This window comes from Diadema antillarum, unplaced genomic scaffold (assembly GCF_040938485.1).
Source record: "Diadema antillarum isolate AM-2024a unplaced genomic scaffold, OU_Dant_1.0 seq00000217_RagTag, whole genome shotgun sequence".
NCBI classification, from domain to species: domain Eukaryota; kingdom Metazoa; phylum Echinodermata; class Echinoidea; order Diadematoida; family Diadematidae; genus Diadema; species Diadema antillarum.
The window spans coordinates 1,262,179-1,273,210 of record NW_027271272.1 but is presented as its reverse complement, the minus strand read 5'-3'; the positions used below and the strand labels follow the sequence as shown (position 1 = coordinate 1,273,210).

The window sequence follows — 11,032 nt, the reverse complement described above, 5'->3', positions numbered from 1 at the left end:
GGGAGACATCCTAAAATGTACAGCTAGTTCCCCAAGAGTAGACTCGGATTTTTCATGAAGAGTTTTGATGGCAAAAGTAGTTGAAACTTGTTATTATCATTATTGTTTTTTAAGAACGGAACAGTTGGGAATTCATGGGTGTTTCATTTTATGCGGGTTTTTTCTTTTTCATCAGGCAAGAAGCGGTTGTGTGTGTGTATGTGGGGGGGGGGGGGGGGTGGCTGCAGCCCCACCCCACCTCGTTCGCAGCCTTTGTATGAGGATCAGGAGGGCATTTCATGAAGATTTTTGTCAGATATAGAGTATATTATATGTATTTTTTTTCTGACAAACTGGTACAAGCTACTGAAATCCTTGCATCTGATTGGCTTAAAGCAAATTGTCCGACAAATGTCTCGGACAAAACGCTTCATGAAATCCCCTCAGATATCTCACATTCAAAAATTAATGTTGCATCTGTTGCGAAAAAAAAAAAAAAACCATGTCCTCATAATATCACTCCTGTATAACAGTAATTCCAATGAAACATCACATTCAGAAAAAAAAGAGAAAAATCAATGCCAAGGGGAAGAAGAGTAGCTTATGTTACTCTGCTGAGAGAGGTGATAGTCTTATGAGCAAGAGCAAATTAGTAGCATATCATATTTTAGACCTGTTCAGATTTAAAACATTGTAACTTGTATATGGCACTCGACATATCGGACTATTTATAGGAAGCTTAAAAAAAAGAAAGCAAGAAGAAAAGGTTGATTCAATTATTATCATTATTGTTATTATAGTTTGGCGTTAATAATTTCCCCCCCCCCCTAAAAAAAGGTTGCTATCATTTTGTTTCTTTGTTTGTCTTTTGGTTCGATTTTTATCTCTTCTTCATGCGTCGTCAGATCCCATGTACAATGTGAAGGCTACATTGTTTATGATTATTATAAAGCACCGCAGGCGCAACCTTTTCAAAAGTTGGGGGGGGGGGCACTTCCGGGTTTCATGAGTTAACAAAAAAAAAAAGGGGGGGAGCTTCAGCGCAACTTCTGGTGCCACTTCCTGGTTTCTTAAAACCAGGTCGTCAGCGCAAAAACAAAGGCCTTACCGGGGTCAAATGTTTTATTCTATTTTTTTTTTTACTGCCACTTCCGGGGTTTAAAAAAAAAATGGGGGGAGGTATTCCTATGTTCGGGTGCAAAAAAGTTGGGGGATTCAAACCCCCCCCCCCCCCCTCCCCACCACCACCCGGTCGTTCCGCCGGCCTTGTAAAGGTACACATTAATTTGTGACTCCCGGTGTAACTATTATGTCTGTTTACGTTGAGGAAAGCTATCATTCAGGATGATTTTGTTACTGATGTTTCGAAACTATACAGTTAGCTAGAGAATTCCTAAGATATAGACAAGTGACAGACAAGTGTAAAACGTTCATCAGCCTTACACTCTGACATGCCGAACTCTACACTGCAAAAAGTCCGGTGTTAAATAGTGAACACCGAGCTGGTGTTAAATTTTCGGTGCTCATTTATGGTGTTAAATTAACACCTCCTGGTGTAATTTCCAAATTTCAAACTGTTTTTTGAAGAGTTTCTTAGTGACTGCACTTCTTGTTGATTTTTAATTTAAACAAGACGATCAAGAATTTTACATTAAAATACTAGATTTTTTTAAAAATGTGAAAATAAATTTACACCACAGTAACACCAGCTGGTGTGGTCTTATTGAAGCTGGAAGGGTGTTAAACCATTGATATTAACACCAACAAATATCAAATGAACACCATGTGGTGTCATTTTTTAGCTAACACCAGTACAGTGTCAAAATAACACCAGGTACAGTGTCAAATTAACACCACGAAGTGTCAGGTGAACACTTTTCAACACCATCACAGTGCATTTTCAACACCTGTGGGTGTGGTCCTTTATTGAAGTTTGACCGGTGTTAGATTTAACACCCGTGGTGTTAAATCTAACACAGATGTTTTTACAGTGTATAATCGTCTGTCAGAGATATAAAGCCCATTAAAGGAAACCAAAACCCAAAGAGAAATGTGGATTGAGTGAAAGCAACATTACGTAGAACACATCGGTGAAAGTTTGAGGAAAAAGTGACGATCGACGCAAAAGTTATGAATGTTTAAAGTTTTGGTGTATATGGAACCAATATAGGCAAGGAGACTACTTGAGTTTATGACGTCATGTGTGATAACAATGTAAAGAAAATGATAAATAAAATAAGATTCAACATGCTTTCACTTTTCTAGCGTAATGAAAGAGCACTTGACTAACCGCTTTCAGAAAGCATGGGGAACTTATTTATTACCCTTAACATATATTATGTCAGCATCAAGTTGATGGAATTTGTATTTTGCATGAAAAAAGAATTTTTGTGGAATTCTCTTTATACTTTCTTTATGTTGTCCACACATGACGTCATGAACTCTAGCAGTCTCCTTATCAGGTGGTTTCAACACCAAAAAAAAAAAAAATGCATAACTTTTGCATCGATTGTCCGATTTTCCTCAAACTTTCACTGATGTGTTCAAGTTCAAGTTCAAGTTTACGTTCATATTTATTCGTTTTTTCCACAATATATAATACAAACATAAATCTCACTTTCTTAAGTGACAAAATCAATGCATACAATTGTACAGAGAAAACAACAATAATAGGAAAAAAACTACTAATGTTGCTGCTTTCTATCACTCAATCCACATTTCTCATTGGGTTTTGGTTTCATCATGCTAATTTTGACTTAACACGTCTGTCGTCATGACATTGTTAACCAATGGTTAAAGGAGAATGAATCCCAAATATTACGATGATTTGAAAGGAATGTAGCGATATCAGTCGACGTTATAGCGCATATCAGCGAAATTTGAGAAGAATGGGATCGCTGCATAAGAAGACTCCAACACTTGACGGAATGATGGAAAACAATTTTTTAACAAATAAAGAAAAATCGATACATTTTCATAATTCTTAGCATTATCAAAAAACGTGTGACATCACCTCTTCAAGAAAACATGGGGTATACTTTTAATTAAAATTATATCAGTACCAAGTCGAGGGGATGTTTATTTTTTATCTTTTTAAACATGAATTTTGCTGAATGTTCTTTCTGTTTTCTTTAAATCCTTGTATACATAATTTTTGTGTGACGCCACGAACTGGCAGGCAAGCTTCTCATACAGCGATGGTTGTGCCGAAACTTTAACAATGCATAACTTTTCACCGGATTTTCCGATTTTCTCAAACTTTTATACCGAAGTGTTCTATACCATCGCTGTATTCACTCACAATTATATTGATATTGGGTTTCATTTCCCTTTGGATTTTGGCTCCTACGTATCATGATCAAAATTACCGCAAAACTTGTAGTCCAAGTTAATTTCCTTCCTTTTATCACAATGGACCCATATACTGCAAATTTCATTGAATTTGATCATTAATGTTTCCGGCGATATTGTTATAGACTAACTGACAAACCAACAAGGAAACAACAAATATCCGTAATATTAGCCTCTTTGATGAAAGGTATTTCAGACAACCTTCGGAAAAACGAGTTAACTTTATTTCATTTTCGGATTAACGAACCTTATTTAGGAATAACGAACCTCGGAATAACGCCACAACCCAATAAGCCCTACTCCATTTTCGCGGAATGAACAGAAGTAGATAGAAATGGTCAAAATTATCAAATCTGCACAAAATTTCTTAGAAGGAGAAATGCCAGTTTTAAGAGAGGAAGCTTGACCTTTAATCATCGAAAGAATATTTCTATATCTGTCGGATAATTTGCAATGTAATAGCTAATTAAAAGCTAATTACTGGCAGCAACATTAGGAGAGTGGCATAACGATTCAATGCGAGCGAGCGAAGCGAGCGAGCTTGAAAATTTTGACATTTTACAGTCCCAAAACTCCCGTTTGCAGCTATATTTATCTTTCGCTTTGGAAATTAAGGGGTGGGGGCATCGGGCGCAACTACTGGCAGTTACTGTCAGCAACATTAGGAGAATGGCATAGCGATTCAATGCGAGCGAGCGAAGCGAGCGAGCTTGAAAAATTTGACATTCTAGAGTCCAACAACTGCCGTCGTAGCCATGTTTTTCGCTTTAGAAATTAAGGGGGAGGCGCACCGGGCTCAATGCGAGCGAGCGAAGCGAGCGAGCTTGAAAATTTTGACATTTTACAGTCCAAAAGCTGCCGTTTGTAGCCATATTTTTTCCCTTTTATTCATATATATAAATTCTATTTTCTTTGCTTATTCATTTATTGTTATTATTATTATTATTTTTTTGGGGGGGCAAAAATGCGTTTTGCCCCCCCCCCCACTTTTTGGATTGGGGGAGGGGGGCGGCCGCCCCCCCCCCCCCCTGCCCCCCCCCCCCCCCCCCCCCACTTCCGGCGCCTATGATCTACATTATATCCTACGAATTATCAATAATTGATATTAAACGTTATAATAAAAAGTCAAAAGATAGTAGAACATCTAAACCATATTTTTTAGTCGCTTCTGAATTACGCCTCCAGAATGGAGCAGCATAAACGGAAACATTATGCTGATATGCACGCTATAAACTGCAATCAAAATATAGAGGAATGCAACAGAACAGAATAGGTAGAATAGAATAGAGAATAGAATAGAATACTAGTAGAATAGAATAGAATAGAATAGAATAGAATAGAATAGAATAGAATAGAATTCAATTTGATAGAATACTAGTAGAATATACAGAAGAAATTCGAAAATGATAAAGAATATATATAGCTCAATCGTATACAACGTAAAAAAATAAGGAGAAAGAAACAGGTGAAATGTGAAAATGTTCACTCTTGAAAGAGTGAATAACAGAAAAGAGTGAATTCAGACTGAAAAAGGAGTGAATTTTGAGTGAAAATGTTCATTTTCACTCATTTTGGAGTGACCTCAGGGATCACTCGAAGATTTTGGAGTGATCCCTGAGGTCACTCCAAAACTAGTGAAAATGAACATTTTAACCCAAAATTCACTCCAATTTCACTCTAAATTCACTCCTTTCAAAATTCGCTGTTTCAAGAGTGTACATTTTCACTCGATTTTTTTTTTTATGTGATACGGTTGAGTATACTCAACCGTATTTTCATCCAGATCATATTCATATACGAGTGTTTAGCGTGTGCATTTTTTGTCTTGTGTCTCAATGTTGTATTGGTCTATATATAGGGCTCTAGAGGTTATCACTATAGGACACTGGGACCAAGATATAACAAAACATAGACCATTATTGCACTCGCACCATCGCATACTAGTACTATGCTATACTTCCTTGTGCAATTATGCTGTCGGAACCCCCTCGTAAGTTCATTATTACATAGTAAACTATTGCAAAAGAAGGGCGCGGTGAGTACGAAGTTGCACAATGAATCCGCCGCTGTATTCAAGACACAGGGGCTGGTTTACAATTGGCACAGTGGACAGAACTCCTCAGGCAACTATAGGCCTATTAGATAGGTAAACAAACTTTATATGGCTGAATGACGATGTATAATTTGTGCGATTTCTCGACATTCGACCTTTCAAAGAAAAAAACAAACACTTTATAGTTCACTGGAATCAGTGACTTACGACACAAATCATTCTAACAGGTGTATAAGAATGTAATAGATGAATAATATGGTAGCTATTCAATCATAAAGATAGAGATAGATAGATAGATAGATAGATAGATAAAGATATAGATAGATAGATAGATAGATAGATAGATAGATAGATAGAGATATAGATAGATAGATAGAGAGATGGTGTATACATATCATAGAGAGAGAGAGAGACAGACAGACAGACAGACAGAGAGGAACGGAACGATCAAGTCTAGAGGATGATAGAGGGAGAGGGGGAGAGAAAAAAAAAGGATGGGGGGGGGGCGGGACCCAAGAATACACCCCCCCCCCCCATCCTTTTTTTCCTCTCTCTCTCTCTCCCTCTATCACCCTCTAAACTTGATCGTTCTTTTTCGAACAAGTGCAGGTTCTTCACAAACTTAATTGACGTCATTGAAGAACATTTCTAAGAATTTCTCCGAGGTGTCCCATCATGTATGCAAAATCCAGGAAGTTTGGCAGTTGTCACTGTAGGCGTTTTCACATCAGCCCGATGTTTCGAAATAGCGCGCTTTTTTCTGACTTGGGAAATTACAAAAATATCTCGAGCTTGGATTTTTATCGGGCTTATGTGAAAACGTGCCTCTGAGTTGTTTGTTCTTTCAATTTGCTTCAGGTGCGATTTTCGTTCTTTACTGCTTCATATCTCAACTTCACAAACTTTCTTTGAAGACATTTTGCGTGATATTTTTGTCCTTTCGATTAAGACGGGAGACTTTTTAATGTTTAATGACAGGTTTGGACACTGTGAATTACTTTTCTCTGTTTTTATAATAAAATATTTGCAAATAAGTCCCCCGTTCAAGCTTGTACGATACGCTATTATTCCTTTCGCTATTATAATCGCATCGCAGTTATGCCGAGCCTGCTGACGTTGCAAGTCACGTGACAGGGAAGCCGCGATAGGCTTTTTCGTAAAGGCACATGTACTTGTTGGGAAATCCTCCATTGTTATTGGGATCGGCCGATATAATTTGCCTTGTTTTTTAGGGACGATTTTGTTGCCGAAAGGAACTAAATACTGTCTTGTGACAAAAGACAATAACCAGTGAACATTTGGACTTTCATTAGAGGATATATTTTGGCAGAATCGGGAGTCAATAGTGGATTTACAAGGCAATGTCTGCAGCGGCAGGAGTTGAACAGGTTCGTTTCACCGTCTGTTTCTGTATCGCGAAATTATGCATTGATGTGTACGTTCATGACATGCACACTCGCCGGCCATGTACACCGTACCCCTATGTGCCATAGGGTTTACGTGGTGGAGCGAGCTTGTGCAGTGCTGTGTGTATGTGTGTGTGTGTGTGGATGAATTCCCCGTAATGCAGGCTTCGTCGTGTTGACATGCCCGTATGTAACAAAATGCGTAAATGATAGCCGTGCAATGTACAATGTTCAAGAGTTATTTTAGGCTGATATGAACGCCTTGATTCCATACTTCTGGTCAGTTTCGATGCCATAAGCATATCCAGCATATGCAAAGAATATTTTTGTTACATTTACCAATTGTTTGTGGCACATAAGCAAGCGGATCGTGTCCATGGACCTCTCCTAGTGCATGGTTTCTCATTCACAAATGAAGTGTGTGGAGGCTTGAGTGTGTGTGGAAGGATAAGGACGTGGCTGAACTAAAACTAGAAATCTACATGAACTAGACTTCTACACACTGTTGTTGTACCACTTGTAGACTACTGTCAAATTGTCCAATATTTTCCTCCCCGTTTGTGTCTTTGGTTATTAAATGGACCGTATAAAGGCCTTACATGTATGATATATTGAAAGTATTGACAGTGTACAATGGTTCCATTCATTGAAACAACACTCAACACTAATCACTTGATCACAGTCTAGACTCTAGTAAAAAGTAGTCTGCACTCTTCTTGTAAGTTAGCTGTCACGATCACTCAATTCCATGATAGTGCCATTGCCCATCCCCCATGTACATGTATGGTAACCCTACTACAATGTACATATCGACCGCCCTTATTGAAACCGACCGCGTAGTATTGGCGCACAGAACGCTTTTATTACGCGCTTCACTGCGCGCAAAGCACATAAAAATGGATTGGCTTTGACTGTTGATGAGGATGGTGTGGGAAAACGCGAAAATTCACTGTTCATTAATGGTTTTAATCAAGGACAAAATTTCGAATGAATATTTTCATCGAATCGTAATGTAATGTCTATGAAAGTTTCTAAAAAGCTTCATACAACACGGTGTTCAATACAACTCGGTTTGCGTGCATTGTCAATGCAAAAACAGCGGTCGATCTCAATAAGGAGCGTTACCGCGGGGAGCTGAAACGAGGCCACGCAAGTTCGACGGCGATATTTGTGCACTGAAACTTCAAATCGAAAAAGGAACAACGGCATCTGTTAAAGCTGGATTTTCTCGATCACGTAGGTCAAGTTTTTTACGAGAATTTCAGTGTTAAATATTTTTATCAAGCAAATAAACATTAGGCGGTCGATGAGTAGTAGGTCCAAACTTACTGATGTAAGTTTTACTGTATTCTGTAGTGTCACTCTCTCAGACTTCTACTGTAATAGCACAAAAAAAAAAAAAAAAAAAAATCTGGCTCCAATGCACATTTAATTTGTACGTGAATGCTGCTCCAGTTTTTGCCAGAAGCTTGGAAACAATATTGTCAATATTATTACAATGTAAGATGTACTTCGTAAATATTAGTTGTGATTTTGTCTAATGTAGCTCCATCATTCACAATGTCATTGATTATGATAGGTCTAACGTTACAATTACAATTGTAGTACAAATGTAATTTGTAGCACATTTCAAGTGACATGCTGTACATGGTGTACACAAACAAGGCACCAGACCAGGACCCAGATGTTATATCATCATGGTAGAAACTTTTTGCGTTTAAACGAACCTCGAAAAATCAAATGCAAGTTTCCCAAATCGCCACAACTCTACGTTTAATCACAAGGCGAGTTTCTAGCAACATGGCCCTGGTGTAGTAGAAACTTTCTACCATTAAAGTCTCTTTTGACATACAGTTGAACCTCTCGTACCCGGACAAGTCGGGACCGGGGCTCATCCGGATAAGGGATTTGGCCGGATACAGGAGACTCAATGCTTTAAACATGTATACATACACATGTACTGATGTAGCCCATTGTAGTACCACATGTAGTAATGTGTATACTGCAACCTTTTCATTGTTACATTTGGGGATGTTTGGGGATGTTAAAATGTCTGAAGGTAAGCAATTTGGAAGGAAATTTGATGTAATGTATGTTAATCATGTTGGAAGTAATGTGTAATTCATGTGTGTTTGTGTAGGAGTTTTCAAGGAGTTGGGAATCCCCCTTTCCTCCCGTAATTATAAAAAAAAAATCACGGCGAGATTGCGTCCGTATAATAGAGAGATCCGGATAAAGGGAGGCCGGATAAGAGAGGTTCAACTGTACTACACTTGTACAAAGTTGTAGACCGTCTATCTCAAAATGTTGGAATTAACATTTTCAGTGATAGACTTTATTCCTACAGACACCAGAGGCACAAAAGCCCTACAGTGTACTACATGTACAGTGTATGTCATTACTAGGATCTGATAGTGTACATGTACATATGTATGTATCTGTCTTCCTTCATTTAAACATCAGTGGCCATGTGTCTACCTAAACTAGAAAAAAAAATCTGTATGTAATTAAAACATGCACAAATAAGAGAACCCCCCCCCCCCAAAAAAAAAAAGAAAAAAAAGAGGGAGGGCGAGGGGTAAAGGCAAATGAGAAAAAACACTACCTTACTGTATACAAAGTAGACTCTCTACAAGTGAGTAATGTTAGGACAATGTTTAAAACATTTGAGGCCATATTTGCTATGTACAGTGTATTCTTCAAGCAAGCTATGTTTATTTTTGTTTTTTAATTTGTACATGGAGTACAGTGTACAAACTGTATTGACTAAAATGGGCAGTTGCTGAATAGGTGTTCATTAGAAGTAAAAGGTATTGTAGGCCTGCCTTGCTCATTCATTCACAGTGTCCAGGTGTGTTAATTGTTAGTATCTAATGTCTTTTCAAACACAATGTGTGATATGCATTTTATGTATTTATCATGCAATCAAAATTTAGAATCCATTAATTACAATTTAACACTTTCTTTGCAAATCAAGGGTTGTTATCATTAATGTGTTCATCTCAGATTTTTGTCTGTTCAATGGTTACATTTTCTTTATTCCATTGTAGTCTTTGTGCACATGTTTAATCAAAGATTCCTCATTCTTTTTATAGTAGGGATACTTGGAACATTAAACTCATCCAGCTGGTGAACAGGCTTTGATGAGAAACCAACATACAAACTGTACATAGTAGAAGTACAGTAGAAGTAGCCATTCACCTGTACATGGTGCATACATTGTACATGTACATGTACAAACCCATGGGTGAAGGTTACAGTGTAGATAGTGCAATTGCCTGCCAACCCATACACGACTTACATGTACATTGTATGAGGCAAAATGGCAAATGTGTATTCAGGACCCTTAATTCATTTTTTTCGTTTTAACTATACTACATTGTATGTACATATATAATATGCGTCATTTTGAAATCTGTGGTCCATTACAATCTATGCATATTTTGAGTCATGTTGTGAGAACTGTATTTGTGTGTGTGTGAGTGTGTGTGTGTGTGTGTGTTCATAATAAGCTACAATAAGAATATGTGACCATGCTGAGAGAGGGAAAAACACTAATGAAGTATCCTACATGTACAAGTACACTGTACATATTATATAGATTATTGCAACTTTGGTGCGTGGTGCACTGCTTAATTCTAACTTGTTAAGGTATCAGCTTTCAAGCAACCAGAGAACCAAATGAATTTGTACAAAGAAAGTGTAAATTGTACTAACGGTAGGCCTGTCTTCATCAGCCCAAAGTTTCAAAATAGCGCGCTATTTTGTGGTTAGGAAACTAGCCCGATGTCAAAATAGCGTGCTACATGTATTTGATCAGGAAAATTTCCCCCAAAATCTTGGGCTAGTTCGTGAACTAGCACGCTATTTGGGGTACATGTACATCTCCATCAGCCCGAAATTTTCTCGATCCCATCATACTGTGCGCACTTCCGGTTAGCCAGCTGGCTGGGGAAAGCACACATACTGTACATGTGAAAATACACATGGTGTATTTTGTTTTTTGTTTTTTTTTAATTCAAGGATCACATGTGCGTACTACTGTTGTTGACATCTTTTGCCAGTCTGACCGCACCTATTCTCAGCGTTAGGATTTCTCTTTGGGTATTTTCCTTTTTTACAAGTTTAGATTTTCTTGATTGCAAATCACTGAATCCAAAAAAGCTTTTACACTGTTGATGAGTTCATGTTTTTTGATAAGCTTTAAAAAAGTAACATGTTGCATGCTAAATGAATTTCCTTG

The 11,032-nt window shown here is 37.8% G+C and overlaps 1 protein-coding gene across 1 annotated transcript in view; it reads left to right on the top strand.

The window, feature by feature from the left end:
• Positions 1–6,553: 6,553 nt before the first annotated feature.
• The window catches only part of LOC139729110 (YTH domain-containing family protein 1-like), a 30,696-nt gene continuing 26,217 nt past the window's right edge, over positions 6,554–11,032 (top strand). Inside the window, exon 1 of the mRNA XM_071640036.1 lies at positions 6,554–6,771. Within this exon, the coding sequence (XP_071496137.1) occupies positions 6,745–6,771 (27 nt within the window). The 5' untranslated portion in view covers positions 6,554–6,744. The remainder of the gene's footprint in view (positions 6,772–11,032) is intronic.